Raw genomic sequence first — 18,567 nt, forward strand, 5'->3', positions numbered from 1 at the left:
GTATGAAGAGCTTCTTCACCCTGAGTACTCTGGAAAAAAATTCTTAAACTTGTTTTGATCATAGTATGTGATTATATTGAGTTCTTCCTGCATCCAGGAGCAAGAATTTGATTTTTCCCAAAAGGGTGGTCAAATCAACATCAACTCAGGATGGTGGGACTTCTGGATGTTTTACTGTCTAGTTCCCAGTTTTCAGCAGGAAAAATATGGGAAGATACAACTGAAATATATGAGTACTGTTAATCTCTTCCTTTAGTACATAATATGTTCTTGAAATATGCCTTTAAACATGAAGATTTAAAGTCCTCTCAATAGTAAGTGATGGATTTCTTTTCCAAAGAACATGGTAAGATCTTTGGTATATTATATAGAATGCATGATGAGATCTCTAATCATAGTTGCAACAGGGATGATTTTTCTTGGGTCTCGTCTCAGCAAGTCTAGCACGTAGAGGAGGTCTTTAAAGGGTTGGGATGGGAGGCTGTCATCTCTTATCAGGGCAACCTAGGAAGCAGATACAGGCATCTTTCTTTTCCATGGGCCAGTTGCCTCTTCTTCAACCCAAAAGAATGAGCAGGGCAGATAGAAAACCCCAACTCCTTTAAATATCTGAACTTCTGGTCATACTTGGAGCGGGCAGGGGATAGAGGTATTGTCCCATCTGTCAACCACAGCTGGCACAAGTATGTCTAAGTGTCAAGCCACATACACATGCCACAAGCCACAGGACTGCTGTTGAGGCCCCAATCAGGTGCCAACTCAGAGCCCAGCCAGCACTATCCCATTTGAAGAAGAAGGTGTGCATGTTTGAGGGGGAAAGAAAACTGGCTGAGGAGGGTAAGTGATGCCAGCAAGGAGTCTTACCTGGGAAGGCCACAACCTGAAGTTCTAGAAGAAGTGAGAGAGGTGAGGATGGGCTTCTGATGGGCTGACGATACAAGGCCTGCCAATCATAGGCCTGGGCAACCTCTCTGCAAACAACCTAAGGCTACAAGGGACAGAACTGGGGGCAATGACAGCTTGTCTTTGGGATTGGATGGAACAAGCTCACAAGCATGTTCTTTCAGTTGGTATAAAGAACACATTCTGTGCAGAAAAGACAGTTTATGATTATAGATGCATAATTGTATGAAACACCAGACAACTGTTTGAGAGAGGACTACTTATATGGATGATCAGGTTTAGATTATTTTTCAGTTTCTATTCTTGCTTGTTTAAATATTTCTTCAGGAAAAGCAAACATTTGCCTCCATTTGATTGACTCTTTATAATTCACAATGAGAAAATTACTAGTTTTTTAACATCATTTGATATAATCTTATAAATTATTGATGGGTATTCAACCATATAACAAACAAATGAGAAAACACACACACACACACACACACACATTAGAAGAGACATTACATGTTCTCCTGGAATTATAATTTGATGTGCACAGCAAATCTATATTACTTATGTTTAGATTTTGATTTTTATTTATTTATTTTAATGTATAGTCTCTGAATTACTGTTTCTGTTGTTGATGTAAGTAGAATTTAATTCTGAGGGAAAAAGATAGTTAATGAGAAATTTCTTCCCAAATATCACTTGAAATTTATTCCCAACTATCACTTCAATTTACTTCTCTGATGAAAAAAATTTCAGACAGTGGAAAGAGCAGTTGTTTATATAAACAGAGAAGAAGGTCGCTTTTTGAAGTCTGTTAGAAGAGTGAGTGATTTTTTTTTTTTACAAAGTATAAAGTAAAGTACATTATCTGGGATACTTCATATTGTTTTATATGTGAATGATATTTAGTCACTGAGCCAAGCCAGGCCCTGTGTCGCTTTCTAAGGAAAAGCAAGCCATATGTACCCTTGGGGAGAAGGGACGCAAGTGAATATAATCATGAACTGGGAATCTCAATAAACTGTCTGGAAAACAATGATGTTTACCCAACAGCATGGCTTTAGGTATGAGATAAAAGACAGATTTGAAGAAATCTTTTAATTTTTTTTTCATGGACATCTGGGTTAGCTTTTTTTGGTAATGTTTATTTGTTCCTTTCTTTGTTCATGAGAAAAATATTCAGTACCTAGTAATTGAATCATTGCTTTCAGCAGGAACACTAAAAGCAGTCTGCAGACTACAAGCCAAGAATAACATAAGAAATAATTTAATAGTTGTTTTATACGAGCAGACAGGATCCTAATGACTCCTTTCTAATGACAAGTTAAATGGAAATTACACAAACTAACAGGATTTATTTTTGCAGCACAACGGTAGAGTGGTCACAAAGGCCTGATGCATGCCAGTTCAAATTTATGTGTGTTCCTCTTTATTTTTTGCACACATTTTGTTTTTCTCATTTTTCTTTGGGCCTAATCTTCAGGTTGAAGACTTGACATCACTGAAGCAGTGCCTGACAGTCTTTCATTTATTTTTATGTCTTTCATTATTGTCAGGCCACAATCTTGTGCCTTACCAACTTGGGGCCACTGTGTATACACACTCAGTTCTCAGGATCTTTAACATAGCCATTCGTTGATTTATAATTTCCACATATGTTGACCAACATAACTTGCATCAAAGAAATGCATAAAATACTATATAACTATAGTATTTGCAATGATTGCATCAGTACGTTTATTTAAAATTACAGGATTTGCAGTATTTCTTTTTTTTTTTTTTTTCTTTTTAGTGGATAAAATAAGTTGAAAATATGTGTGCCTTTCAACTATGTAATAAGGATTACTGTTAGGAGTGACTGCATATGACTGTTAACATATGAATATGTGACTATGTAGTGGCTATTGATAAGCTAGCCAAAGAAAAAGTCATAACAATTAAGTCAATGTTTTATTCATCCATTTCTCCATTCTTTTAATGTGTAGTTATTTGATATATACTATATTTAAAACACTGAAATAAGGACTGAGAACAGTGAATAGGACAGATGTAGTCCTTATTCTTATTTTAACCAGAGAGATAGACATTAAACACTAAACCAGGTATTATTTAATTGCATTTGTAAAAACAGCTTTGCAGTACAAGTACAAGTTGCTCAAAGACTAGAAGACAAAAGTACTGGCTAAAATCTACATGGTGAGGGAAAACTTGCAGGAACTCAAGACTTAGTAAAATTATGAAGGAGGAATTTATGATAATGTTCTAGGCTAATGGCATAGCCAAGCCTTGGGACAGGAAGGACAAATGGCAGAATTAGGGGCCTAAGTGACATTAAAGTTGGAGTCCAGAGTGTTTACCATGGCCTACAAGGTACGGCCTCATCTTATTATATTTTATAAATCTGGCCCCATCCCTGAGTCATAAACATATAGGTAGTAAATTAAGCCTTGTAATTGTTGGAATTATCTAGGGATGGTAGAAACAAACAGACACTAGATCATTAACAAAACCTTGAGAAACTCTTAACAGTCAATGTTTAGGTAAAGAAGGTTAAACGAGCAAAAGAGACTAACAATGAGTGGTTAGAGTGGTAAGAGGGACACCAGAAGCCATTTCAAACGCTGGTGAGGGTTAAAATAAGGTAAAGTCTAACAGATTACTAGCCAGGTTGAAGTTTTAGAACTAGGATGGATGCTATGTAGAGAAGAAAGGGAAAAATGCTTAGAGGGCTGGAGGGCTGGAGGGTGTAGAGAAAGTAAAGGAATCAGTGGATCTCAGATCCCAGTTAGTTCCAAGAATAGTCCTGGTAGAAAAAAAAAATTCTTAAAGGTAAGAGCTTTGGCTGGAGTGGAGACAATAAACTTGAGGACAGGAGAGCAGATGAGAGGGAAAGACATTCAGTGATTTTGGAAGTGGAAAAGATTCAGGTTATGACAGGTTTCAGGTGTGTCTGTGAATGAATGGCTAAGGTGGAAAATGAAAAGTTAATTTGTCATAAGGAGATCCAATCAGAGTATTAAAGGGGACATTTGTGTAGATGGGAACATAATCTACGATTATGGGGCTAGAAGGGAGAAAAATAATGCAGTTTTTTAATGGAGGCTTGTGACTAGAGATTAGTAGATAAACAATGCCAACAAGAAGGGAGATGGTACGTATGTGGCTAGATACCAAAAATATCAAAGCAGCAGGGTTTTTCTGCAAGGGGGTAACAATGCAATGGACATCACTATGGGCAAGTGTATCATCAACCTGAGGATATCTAGATTGTGGAGAGATAAGCAGCCATCTTCATCTGCAGAAGTGCTGTACTCAATGGAAAATGAAATGCTGATAATTTAACTATAATAAAAACGGAGTGAAAATATTCTAAATGAAAAATATTTTCTAAGTTTCACAAGAAGAAAGTAATATACAATAATGGCCTTTGAAGAAGATTTTCTCTGTCTGAGACGACTTCTTATTCTAGTCACTTACATTATCTTGAAAATTCTACACCTAGTTCACCAAAATACATTGATGAAAATATAAATTGTAACTCACTTTGACATATAGAGTGTTCCATTTCAGATATAAGAAATAACTTGCCATATGAGAAACGTTTATCTTTGTCATATCTCTGGGGAGCATTTATTTTGGACTGATAATTTACTTGTGAAATCAATCATTCTGGTCTGTGTCATTTCAGAGTCTCCATGTGGACCTATCCAAGAAACTGCAGTCAAATCAAGCTGGCTTGGATTCGAAAGCACCAGTTGGTTGTCAAAATGATTTGGCTGATCTGGAGAAAGAGAGAAGCAAGAGTGGGACAACTGCAGTAGCAGGCACTGATGTCACCACAGGTGGGTTAAGCCATTGATATTTGTTTCACTGCCTACGTGACAAATAGACAATATCCAGATTCTTACTACTATTTTATTTGGAATATATAACGCAGTCACAGTGACTGCCTGACTTGTAAATCTCATTGGAATATAGTTTTAAGTGCAGTATAATATTAAACACTCACAATAATGATAAGTCTGTTCCTTGTTTTTCATTATTAGATTTTTCTCATTTATGGTTTTCATGGCCAAGGAACTATTTTATTTTAAGATTACTTGTATTATCATAGCAATGATATTTTAAAATTTCTGCTAGAATTAACAAGAAGGATTAATGGCTTGAAAAGAGGTTAACATAATTGAGATCTTTCAATTTAAAGAAGTGTCAGAGAAGTAATCTAATGCAGACTTCAATTTTGATAGCTTATAGAGAAGGCAATCTGATATTTTTTCATCTCTACTTAAAGCAAAACAGGAGCAAATGGACTTGTGGAGAAGTTGATAGCATTCAATTAAACTACCCGGACTAACTTTCGTATTGTGCAAATCTGGGATGAGTTAGCAAGGGAAATGAGAATTTTCTTTCTTGGCAATATTTTAGACACACCACAGCAGCTCAATTTCTATTACACTTTATCTTTGAAACTTTACATTTCAGTTTGTAGGAAAACTGAAACTGTAATTATTCTTAAGCATATGGTTTGTTTCTTTCCCCTCCTTATCTGGTTTTGTAGCTAGCACTTTTTTCCTCCAAGGGCATGTAAAAGTCAAAATACTAGATATAAAGCCTCTGAAGTGCTTCTGTTCTAACTCTGTCTGTACAATCTGTGTTCTTTCATGTAGTTAGCTTACTGGCTTCTGACACTCCTATAAAAATATCCCATAGAGCTTTTCCTATTACCTTTTCATTGACTCTCTCCAAGTGATAAAAATGAAATTCTGTAAAGGGCTTTGAAAACCATGCATATTGTTATTCCTCCAAATTTCAAATGCTAACCAAGTGTGACTATAAAAGAAACAACAACTTCAGTGAAAATCTCTGCAGTGTGTTGAGTCTCACACCATTATCAATTTAGAAACTATCTTTTCCCTTAAGATTGTGGATCCTAAAAAGATAACACAATTCCTGAGATCAAAGTTTTTGCTTCAATCATAGGAAAACTTACCTGGCCTACCCCTTTGTGTGCGCATCTTCCTGGGATGGCACAGGGCAGCCCCAGCTTTGTGTCCTGAATGAGTAGTGCAGAGTATGTTACAGACCAGGGCAACACCTGCTTTGGACACATTCCCTATACATGATGGTTTAAGGAAAAAGAGGTCCTGAAATTAAAGTAGTGGTTCTCCTAACTTTATTCAAGAGAGCAAAATGAAATCTTACTTAGGTTAAGGTAATTTCAACATGCATATATTTTGAGATTATTTAGTATGCTCATCTGGGCAATATTTTCATTTTCTTTTCCCATTTACAATTATAATAAATTACAGAGTCTGTCTTCATTATGAATTAGAGTTGTATGACAGTTCCACATGTAAAATCACAAAAGTTAAGTAAAGCAGAAATGTAATTCTTCAAACTTCATTTATCCCATGTAATATAGTATATGTTTCTTTATTAGAAAAAAAACCAAAAAACTAAAAACCTCATTGGCTCTCTACTGAACATTTACCAGACTTGGGATGAATAGCTCATTTCTGAATATTCAGTCACCACCATGGAGTTCAGGATGGGCAAATGATACCCTTTTTGAGCTTTCTCGTCTTTTTAATACTTAGACGTTAAGTCAGTCATTTCCTAAATCCTCTTTGGGTGAGAGTGGCAGTTTTAGAGTCTGTGGCATATTACAGACAAAAACCTTATTAAGACGGGCGCTGCTTCTCCAGTTTTGCTCCTCTGGACAGCCAGATGTTATTCTTTCAGTTAGAGGAAGTGGAATTACACAAAAGGGGATTCCTTATTTTGGAATTGAATGTAAACAACTAGAAGGTTCACTGCAAACGCTTAACACACATTGTGTAATGAGAGTTTATCGCAGCCAGGAGGACAGTAAACTCTACCTTCGGATCAGCGCTGTCAGCCCCAGCTCCTCTTCATTAAGAAACTGATGGAAGTGCTTCATCAGATCTCGTGGATTACCTTTTCTTGTGGGTCCTTGATTTGCTCTGGTTGTTGGCAATGCCCACATTTTATTTTTAGGAAAATTGATATTAAGTCTGCAGGTTGTTTTCTTCATAAATTACTAAAAGAACCGTTTTCTGAATGTAGAATGATTAAGTGGTTAACTTTTGGAATCTGAAATAACACTGCTGGGTTTAAATCTTGTCTGTCCCCCTCGCTAGCTGTGTACATAAGCAATTTTTTAATGTCTTTATCTCTTTATTTGTAAAATTGGGTTAATAAGAGAGCTACGCCCTAGACTCTTTTGAAGACTACGTTAGGTAAAATAGGTTAAAGCTAGTGTAGTACATAATAAACTCCAATTGAATCATAGCTATTACAATTAACTTCAGCATCTTTAGGAGTTGATTGCTAAGGAACACTTTGCTTTTTGACAGTACATTCTGCAAAGTGCTGGCTGTGACCACCTGATGTAGCTCTTGCAATCTCTGAGTGTCTGTCTGTACTTTTTTCCTTTTAGAACTGTATCCTCTGGGGAATTTCATGGCCTCTATGAATCCTATAGACATAGGAGGTGATTGGAAATCTTTTGGAAATGAGTCATTGACTCCTCTGAGTCCAAGAAACCCTGTAATTGTGCAGAGACGAGGAAGCCCTGAACCTTCCTAGTGGACCCTTTCCCCGTCTTACCTCAGTAGCAGTAGCTCAGGAAGCTCACAGACCTTGACTGTTTCATCAGTTTAAGTATTATTTTTGGTAAGGGATGTGTTAGTGCAAATGTTTGTTTTAACCTATGTGTTGCATATCCAGTTCCCAGGGAAAACTTGCATGTGGAAAGTATATTGAGAAGTGCTCTCGGGAACAACATGTAAGGCAGAGGAACAACAGCAGGTCTGGGCAGAGGGAAAAATTAAATGATAGTGAATCACAGTAAAGGCCGGGGCTGATCCCACAGGGAGCTCTGAAGCTGGTGTGGCCCTTCAGAGCTGCCCTGTGTTGGGGTGAGGTGGCCGGGCCTTGATAGCCCCTGCATCAATTAATCATTGGACGCAGGTGCCCCTGAGAAATGAGCATGGCTGTGGGCAAGGTGGCTTCCTCCAGTCAAGGGCAAAGTCATTTGTCAGAGGATTATCACTTAGTTGTGAGGAGGGTGTGAGTCCTATGTAGGTCACTCATTAATAGCAGCAACGGCTTCTGGTGATCTGACTGGCTAAATAGGAAACTGTTTTCTTTTTTTCTCCTTATGTGTCCAGAAACTGCAATCTTTGCCAGGAAGGATAATCTTTTAAACTATGCCTACTTGGTTATGTCCTACATAAATGTTCTCTACTGATCAAATTTTATACTCTCCTAATCAACATTCTCTAACGAAATTTTCTTTCTTTTGAAGCTTCAACTGTGTTCTTTTAATTATCTCTACATCTTTAGACAAAACCCGTGCCATGACTCATCCTCCATAAATTAGACCTGTCAAGTAGTGAGATGAACCCTAGGCTGGTATTCTAAGGTCTAGTCCCAGCTCTGCACAACTTAAATTTTATTCAACAAGTCATTTCATTTGTCTGAGTTATACTTTCCTCACCAAAATGGGGAGTGTACCGCAGGTAATCTTTATGCCTGTTAACTCTGAAAACGTGTGACTCTATGGCCTAGTCTGGCATGATAGGGTGATACATTTGTTGCTCCTCTCTAAGTAAGATTCACAAAGACATGATTTCCCACATATAGGAACCTAGTTACTGTGGTAAATTAAACAGATGAGGGAAAGCAAGCTCTGTGGAAAATCTCTTCACTGAGGTCCAGGTGGGAGCCAGAAATAAAGAATGGATCTATTGGAAAATAAAGAAGTCTTTATATTGAGCTTTAATTTAATCTTAATGTTGAACTTCAGATTTTACTTGTATGATGGGAAACAAAGCATGAGGCAGTTCCTTATCAAAACTATTTTGTGAATTAGAGAAATTGGGGGTTCTATATTAAAGAGCTTGACTGTATGACTGAATATTTGTACTTTAGTTATCATGATTTATATTTTTGTCTCTCCATTTTAATAAAGGAGCACTTTATTAATTAGTGTTATTCTATGTAGTGTGTAAGACTAAGCATAATAATTATTTTTATTTCAAAGACCAAAAAACCTGTTATTTAAAATATTGAATAATTTCAAACTGATAATCCAAAAACCGGTATATCTTTTATCCTTCTAGTTAATGTCAATGCAGATCTTCCAGAATATAAACAAAATAGTGACAATAGTAAAATTTCCGTTGTATTTCCAAGGAATACAATCTTAATTTGGAATTACTGACAGCCTGAAGTAAAATGTTGTAAGAGCACTTTTCATTTTATAGCAACCTATTTCCCTCTTCTCAGAAGGTTTAAATGCTTAAGAATAAGCTGGAAGAAGAACCCGCAGTTATTTCATTCTTTGAACATTTCTGAAATATCATTTCCTATTAGGCAGTTGTGTGAGTACTGACAGCTTTGCCCCTCTTCTTCCCTAGAGATTAATTTATTTCCTGCAGTGCTTGTTCTTCATGGAAAATCTGACTCCTCAGCCTTTACCAATGGGAGTTCTCATCAGCAGAATGTTAATTATATAAGCAAAACCATATACCATATTGAAAGGAAAAAAACAGTTCTCTAGACAAAGCAATCTTTTTTCTTTACTTTTCCCCCTCTGCTCTTTCCCCCTCCCCTGCTCTCCCCTCCCTTTCCCTTCCCTTCCCTCTCCATTTTCTCCTCAGTCTGTGGCTCCACAGCAACATTAACCACTGCAGAAACAGTCTGTGAGATGGTGGGATACAGAAGAAAATGTGCAGGCTTTGCAACCAGACAGACCCAAGACTGAACTCTAAGTTAAAGACTGTCACATTTCTTTGTGATTTGTTTTCCTTATCTGTAAAAAAAAAAGGAGAGAAATATCTGCCTCACATGACTGTGCAATGAAACTGGCGCAGAGTAGACAATGACAATTATCATTATTATAGCGCTCAATCAATAGCCTTTATTTAGCACGTACTGCATATGAATTGCTGTGACATAATATGAACCAGGCCTCACATTGGTTTACAATGGCATCTATTAGAGAGCTCTTAGCAGTTAGGAGTGCTAGACCAAGACAAATTGTTGTTTGAAGCCTTGTCTTACTCTCCATTTTCTCTTCTCATCACCACTTTTACAGTTTTCATAATGCTTGCTAGGGACTTATAAACATATTATTTTTTAACCAATATGTTCTTGAAAAATCCAAAAGCTTTTTTCTCATAGTTTTAGATCTATTGGGGCTTGGAATTGCATTTAAGTTTAGTTTTAAAGTTTATTCTCTCCAAAATAAAAATTGTCAATTTCTACTTGATTCAATCTTAGAAATCAAATGTTGGTGAATTAAATCTTGAGACAAAGAAGGTGATAGTGTGACAGCAAAGTAGAGATACAGTTGAGAAATACTAGATGAAGAAACATTTTAAAGTTATTTTAAATCAGAATGATCACTATTTCAGTAACCTGACTGTGATTAATAAGTCCATTTAACTGAATTAACTTTTTCTTAAGTTCTGCACATTATTTTATGATTTGACTGTAACATAGAAAGAATAATTGAAGCATTAGATAATGAAACAAAAAAAGAGCAGATGTCATAGTGCAAAACCATAACAACTGAGACCTAATACAGCGCTGCTATAAGCAGAGATGAGCTGTGCAGCTTGTGATAGGTTGTATTCTTTCATGTGACAAAATAACATTTTTCTTAAGATCACTGACAATACTTTAACTCAGGTAAAAGAGGGGACTGGATTTATATGATGACCTCTCTTTGACCTCTGTGGAGATATGTACAAATCATTGATTGATCCTTCTTAATGGTAAACACATTTTTAGAAGTATGAAATGATAAAGTATTAGTTACTTCCAAATGATAAGCTTTTGAGCCTCTCCCTGATTCCTTAATTTTCCTCTTGAATAACTTTTAATCTTACCATTTTAAATTTCTTTCCGCTTTCTTCTAACCTCTTTTTCTTGTTGGCAGGTGAAAATCTTTCTTTTAATCATTTTTCCAAACCAGTTCTCCTTCTCATTTCTTCCGAGAAGCCCTGTCTTTATTCTGATCCATAAAATAAGCAAAGCAAGAAGGAACAGATGACAATAACTTCCAAAATTTATTCCAATGTTTCTCAAAGTTCTTGTGCATAAAAAAGCCACGTAATGAGCATGTTAAAAGTACATAATCTTGGGCTCTCCTCTCTAGAGCAAGGTTCGCAAATTCTGTCAGTTGATCAAATCTATCTTATTGCTTGCTTTTATACAGCCCGCAGAAACTGTTTGTTTGTTTGTTTGTTTGTTAATGGTTAGAAAAAATTAAAAAAAGAGAAATATTTTTTGACATGAAAATTGTATGTAACTGAAATGTCAATGTCCAGATAAAGTTTTATTGGAACCCAGCCACACTCATTCATTTACATATTGTCTATGACTGCTTTCATGCTATATCAGCAGAGTTAAATAGTTTTGACAGAGACCATATGCAAAGCCTAAAATATTTATTAACTGACCCTATAGAGGAAAAGTTTGTGAACTTTTGCTCTAGAGAGTCTGATTCAGAAGTTTTCAGGTAGGAACTAGGAATCTACTTTAACATGTTTGTTGGGTGATTATGATGCCGGGAGTCTCCAAACCACACTTTTAAAAATAATGTGGTCTAAGTCTTGTGAACAACATTGCTCTTCTTCTCACTCATCACGCCCACTACATCAACAAGTCCTATCAGCTTTATCTTCAAACAATACCTAGAATACGACCATTTTGTTTATTGTATCATCACTGTGAACTTAGTCCAAGTCCAAGCCATTATCATTTCTCATCTGGATTCTTGTATTGGCTTCCTACTAACTAGTGTATCTACTTCTGCCCTTACCTCATACTGTCCTTTCTCAACAGACAGAGTCAAAGTGTTGAAACCTTAGTCAAATCATGTAACTTCTTTCCTTAAAATCTTCCAGTTATCTCTCTATTCCTCCCCTTTCTCACAATTCTAGCTACTTGGCTTCCTAACTGTTATTCAGAAACTCTAGGGATACTCCATCCCCAGTTCTTACACAGGCTGTTTTCTCTAAGTGTCAAAATCTTGCCTCCAGAAATCTACATGCTTTCAGCTTTGTCTCTTTTAGGTCTTTCCTCAGCCATTCTTAGCAATCCCTTCTGTAACCCCCTTATTGGAATTTGTAATCTTTCTAACTGGGACTGCCTTTCTCCCTTATGCCATCTAACATACTCTAATGCACTTTACTTCTTTATTTTGATTATGGGTCACCTTCCCCAGTTGAGGGCACCATGCGGGCATGATTTTTATCAGTATGCTCTAACCTTAGATTCTAGAAAAGTGCATGGCTCATGGTGGGCTCTCCAGAAGTATTTCTTGAGCAAAGAAATGAACCCCAGATTCCCGTTCTGTACTTGACAGATAATGTCAAACATTTTCTATATGCAAAAACAGTTGCCAAGAATATAAATGTATAACCCGTTTCTGAAAAGTGATGCAATATCCATGTAACCCCTGCAGATGAGAGGAAGGATAAAGTAGTTAGTTCAATCAATCAATAGCTTAATTACAAAATGTGCTAAGGAAAGGAAAGTAGAAGATGGGTACAGATATGAAAATGGTACATGGATGAATATCCAGTTGAAAATGTTCAGAAGAGATTTCAGAAAACCACGTTTCACAACCAAGCTGCCTTCTAAAAGAAGTAGATGTTCTTATAGCAGGTTTTACAGTTCACCATCAAGTTGAGCAATTTGAGGAGACTGGCACTCAAAGTTCCCAAAAGGAAAGCAAGCAAAAGGAAAGTGACTCAGCTTGGTCCAAATGAACTCTTTAGGAAACATCAGATTTATAAGAGACTGTAAAGTAATTTTAGATATACTTGAACTTGATTCCTCTAAAATAAAAGAAAATGGAGATTTTCTTTTACTTTAGCCCTCTCATTATAAACATTTGTCATCTAATTTTATATATATATATATATATATATATATATATATATATATATACATATATATATGTATATATATATATACATATATATATATAAAGCTTATTTTAGGGATTGAGCATTAGTTATTCTTCCATAGATGTAGATTTTTACTGTCGCGGGCTCTTTTGATTATTGAAGGATACTTTTTAGAAAGAAAAACAAACCTACATTCTATATCTATTCCTTGATGGGTGAAGTGTTTGGCTTGATCTCCAAGGAACAGAGTATACATTATTTCATATCCCTCAGTTAACTTGATCATTTAAGTAATTGTGAATATTCAAAATTAATCAGTGAATTTTCAATTCAGTGTAAGAAACATCACCACCCTATTTGTGACGTTTCCAAAATGCATGTTTGATGAGTGCCAAAAGAGCTGAGGGTTTTAACTCAATTTGAATTTTAAAACTTAAATAACCATCAGAAAAACCAGTTCCTGCCCATTTTGAGATTTCTTGAAAATTAATGCAATAAAGAACAGTTTTCACTCAATGTGAAATCTGCTGTGTCAACTTGAGCTGGCCATTAGAGCACAGATGTTATTTAGAGCATCCCTACACCGAGTGGAAGATTGGACTACATCAGGCAGAGAGAGGCAACTTATAAGGTCTCCAAAATTAAGATTGCTTAAATCCAATTATTTTATATTAAGATAATCTAATCATTCTAACTCCCTCACCTTCCGTTTTCTGCTTAACTATGTACTATTGTCAATCAGTTTATTGACAAGGGAGAGTGAGACTAATAACTGTCAAGATGACAGATTGAACTTTCAAACTGAAAGTTTATAATAGTTGTATGTGACTATGACATGGTAATAGCAAGTTATATTTCTGTAGCACTTTACATTTTACAAAGCACTCACAGGTCCATTATTTCATTTAATATTTCCTTAACGCTATGATTCAGTTATTACTATCAAAACTCATTCACTGATAAGGAAATGGAATTCAGAGATTCCTTAAGACACATAGACAGTAAGTCCTACAATAGGGAATCAGACCTACGCTTCAGATTCTGCATCTCTATACTAAAGTGTATCTCTTTCATTTGCCCTCACCTCTCTCTTTCCCCGAGAAAAGCAACACTGTGTGGGAGAGATACTGTTTTTATCCCTTTTTATAGATAAAGTCACAAAGATGGTAGGTGTTAGAAATGGAAATTAAATCTGAGCATACTGTCTAAAAATTCTGTGTTCTTTAATCTATAATGTATGTGCTACAGTATGTAGTTTTATTGCTTTTTTGTGATGTAAGGAAGACCAAAAAACTCTAAAGGCAGCAGCGGATGATGAGAGCGGGAATGAAATCAAAGAGAGCATGGAATCAGGCTATCTCTCTCATCAGTCCACGGACTACCCCCACCTTACCTCCAGCCCCCAGGACCTAACTCAAGCTAGCACTGAGGGGAGATGTTGACAGAGGAAAATAAATTCATGCTGCTAAGGGAAATTAACATGATGTTTGGAGAAATTCCACTTTTTTTATGTTTTGACATCCCATTTCTTGAAACTTTCCCAATTAGTCTGTAAGCTCCTCAGAGGTCACAAAGCTATACATTTTGTCTTTGTATTTTACACATATAATAAAAATAGCTAACAATTGGTTGGACAGTAAAACTTCCCACTCTAAAATATAAAACTCTTTGCATTTATTAGCACATTTAATCTTTGTCATAATAGGCACATGGGCATCATATGAAATAGGAGCTATTATACCTCCTCCTCATTTTTTTAAAGATGAGGAAATGAGGCTCATAAAAGTTAGGTAACTTCCTTACAGTTTTAGAGTTAGTACTTAGCAAAAAACGAGGGAGGGAAAGAAAGAAGGAAGGAAGGAAGGAAAGAAGGAAGGAAGGAAGGAAGGAAGGAAGGAAGGAAGGAAGGAAGGAAGGAAAAAAGAGGGGAACAGAGGAAGAAAAGGAAGGGAGGGCAAAAGAAAGAGGGAAGAAGAGAAATAAAAAAGGGAGAAACCAAGAGAAGCAGAGAGAGGAAGGGGGAAAGAAAGAAAGGAAGATATGGAGGGCAAAGGGAGGAAGGAGGGAAAGGAGAGCAAAGGGAGGAAGAGAAGAAGAGAAGAGAGATGAAGTCATAGGCTAATGAGCACAAGGGCAAAAGCCTCAGAGGATTCCCTTGGATGTCTATGTGGCTAGCCCTTCACAGCTCACTAGTACAACAGAAGTGTGGGGGACTAAAGAGATGGCCGGTTTTCTTTATCTCTCAACTACTATAGTGCTAGTGTGTGTTATTAGGGTTTTGTTTTGTTTTGTTTTGTTTTGTTTTGTTTTGTTTTGTTTTTTTACCGCTCGTTCCCTCACGCTCCACAAAGCCATACTGGAAAAGAATGAAGTTTCTTGCCTGAACACAGAGTTCTTATTTGCAATATAGCTTTCTTTACTCGCATTTTGATATGATGTGTATTAAAGTCACATCCATGTATATGTTGATCAGAAGCTTTAAATCATACTGCTTATGCTTGAGACCTGTTGCCTTTTCTTCAGTTTCACAATTATAGATAAACTTTTTCTCCTTTACAGTCTAGAACTCAATGAGATTTGGGCTGTCTTCTGGAGGCTTTGTGTCTCAGCCACAGTGTTGGATCTGCAATCAGACATTGTTCTTTTTAGAGTACAATTAGCTTCAGTCTTTTACTAGCTGTGTGGTTTCTGAACAAGTCTCGTAACTTCACTGTGAATTCAGTTTTCACCTTACATTACCTATGTAATAGAGTTTTTATGAGGATAAACTCAAAATGCAAAGAAAAGCACCTTGTAAACTGAAAAACACTTTACAAATTTAAGGTATTATCTCTTACCTCATGGAAATATTTACCTTGTTTCTCTAACGACTATGTGTTTTGCTTTCTTTTTTGACTCTACTTATTTTGATCCTGATTATTTCTCAAAAAGCATATATGCAGGTGAATGTCCTATAAACAATATTTGAAAGCAAATAGTTTTCTTCCTGGCTATTTACAATACATATTTCTGATGGATTCCTCTTATTTTTCTTATTTACTTCTAGAAATCTTCAAAAATAAAAAACATCAAAAATAACCAGATGTGACTGAAGCCACTTGTGTAGTGAATATAAATGTTGCAATGGAAAAGTAAGCCTAGACTTCTAGCTGAAAAACAACTATTTCCCAACAGCCTTCAGAAGAAAGCTACAAAGGAAAAAAACAACCTCAAAAGTTTTAACAGATAAAACTTAAAGAGAAATCTATGATACAAAATTCATAGTCTATTCTGTTGTGCCAAAATTTTAATGTATTGTTTCATTGATACCTAGGACATATATATTTAATGTTCACATTTTTTGTAGTTCTTATTTCCACTACCAACTATTAAGCAACTGAGAAATAATTTTGTATTTCAGTTTTTGAGTAAAACCAGTACAAAATAGAATGACAGCTCACCAAATATTTTCTATTTTTCAGAATTTGTTTTGCCATTTTTCTGGTGTTATCATTTCTGTTAAAAGTAACTTTAAAAACTTATATCTGAGACTGATTTAAAATACTCGGGTTTCTTATCTGACTCCTTTGGAGCTGTGGAAATAAGTTTTGCTTCACATTTTCAGTTTGTTTAGGAAATACACTGCAAATAAGTGTTTTGAGTCTTAACAGCCAAAAACATTGTGAATTACAGGACTTTTACTATAACTTACTCCCCTGTTCCCTAACAACCAGAGTTCATAACTGCAATATCACCAAAGATCTGATAGTATGCCTTATTATTTTATGTACTACATACTAGATAACCCTTTCGATCGGGGGTGTCCAAACTTTTTTCAATATTTTTTACCAAGGGCCATATGTGGTAAAATACAAAAACAGCCGGGCTAGCCACTCGAGGTGAAGTACGTGTTGCCTCACCTGGTTTATTTAAGTAAACTAAATATATTTTTGGAATTTGCTGCGGGCCAATTAAAAATGGATTGCGGGTCTCAATTGACCCACGGGCCGCAGCTTAGACACACGTGCTTTAGATGAATGTTTATTAGGATTTTAGGAAAACCATTTTATTTATGTATCATTATGTATTGAGTATACAGGGATGATATTATTTTTCCTGTAACAAAATGAAGAGACAGATAAGTTTTCTCATTAAGTTATACAGGAATTTAATATAGGCAAGCTTTGGATTTGTTCATAGGTCGTACTTTTTACAAAAACTGTTAGTTAATCTCCTATCTCACAATTATTTATTGGTACAGAAATTATTCATTGGTTTAGTACCAAAGAGTTTCTGACAACAACAAATCATGAGACAGCTTTTCAACAGAAAAAAAATTACAGTGAGAGATCTTTTACACAATGTTTATACACTCATGCACCACTTAAACAACGTTTTGAACAAAAATGGACCACATGTACAATGGTGGTCTTTAAGATTATAGTGGAGTTGAAAAATTCCCATTGCCTAGCGATATCATAGCCATCAGAACAACGTGGCGCAAAGGTTGAAAAAAATCAACAAGGCTATGGTTGAAATGGCAAACAACTTGAACCTGGGTGTGGATGAAGGTGACCTTGTAGAGCTCCGAGAAGAGGTCCCTTAGCAACTGACTAATGAGGAGTTGTTGCAACTGGAACAAGAACACTAGCTGAAGAGGCAAGAGAAAAGGGAACTACAGGAAAAGAAGAAATACAGCCCCCTGAGAAAATTTAGTGAAGCATTTAGCAGAACTTTTTCAGACCTCAAAGAGCTCTTCAAAAAGTTTGAAAACATGGATGCTGACACCAAAAGGTATTCATTAACAGAGAGGAATGTTCACTGTACATTATCTGTTTATAAGCAAATCTATGATAAAAAGAGGGAACAAACCAAACAAACCAACTTGGATGTATTTCTTAAAACAGTGACACCTCTTCAAAAAGAGCCTCAAGCAGGTACTTCATGAGGTGTTCCAGAAGAAGGCTTTATCATAGGAGTTGAGATCTCTGTGTGTGTTTTTGTCCCTGAAGACCTTCCAGTGGGACAAGAAGTGGAGGTGGAAGACAGTGATATTGATGATCCTGACCTGGTATAGGCCTAGGTTACTGTGTGTGTTGAGCATTTGTTTTTAACAAAAAAGTGTAAAAAATAAAACAACAAAAAAATTACAAAACAGCTAATAGAATAAGGACATAAAGAAAAAATTTGTACAGGTGTACAATGTGTGTTTTAAGTTGTGTTATTACAAAAGAGTCATAGAGTTACAAAATTAAAAAGTGTATAAAGCAAAAATGTGATAGTAAGCTAAGGTTAATTCATTATTGAAGAAAAATAATTTAAATAAATTTAAAGTACCAGAAGTGTACAGCATTGATAAAGTCTACAGCAGTGTACAAGGAGATCAGAGGCCTTCGCATTCATTCACCACACACTCACTCACTGACTCACCCAGAACTTTTAGTCCTGTAAATGACATTCATAGTAAGTGCCCTATACAGATGTACCATTTTTAATTTTTTAGATTTTTTTTTTTATTGGGGAAGGGGAACAGGACTTTTATTGGGGAACAGTGTGTACTTCTAGGACTTTTTTCCAAGTCAAGTTGTTGTCATTTCAATCTTAGTTGTGGAGGGTGCAGCTCAACTCCAGGTCCAGTTGCTGTTGCTACTGCTGTTGCGCCCAGTTGCAGGGGGCAAAGCCCACCATCCCTTGTGGGAGTCGAACTGGCAACCTTGTTGTTGAGAGGACACGCTTCAACGAACTGAGC

The 18,567-nt window shown here is 36.0% G+C and overlaps 1 protein-coding gene across 1 annotated transcript in view; it reads left to right on the top strand.

Moving 5' to 3' along the window:
- The window catches only part of THEMIS (thymocyte selection associated), a gene marked incomplete at both ends in the record, with an annotated part of 167,586 nt that extends 151,669 nt beyond the window's left edge, over positions 1-15,917 (top strand). The window contains 2 exons of the mRNA XM_081044383.1: positions 4,580-4,733; positions 15,886-15,917. Of these exons, the coding sequence (XP_080900509.1) occupies positions 4,580-4,733; positions 15,886-15,917 (186 nt within the window). The remainder of the gene's footprint in view (positions 1-4,579; positions 4,734-15,885) is intronic.
- Between the last annotated feature and the right edge of the window lie 2,650 nt (positions 15,918-18,567).

Source organism: Rhinolophus hipposideros, assembly GCF_964194185.1.
Source record: "Rhinolophus hipposideros genome assembly, chromosome: 3".
NCBI lineage: Eukaryota > Metazoa > Chordata > Mammalia > Chiroptera > Rhinolophidae > Rhinolophus > Rhinolophus hipposideros.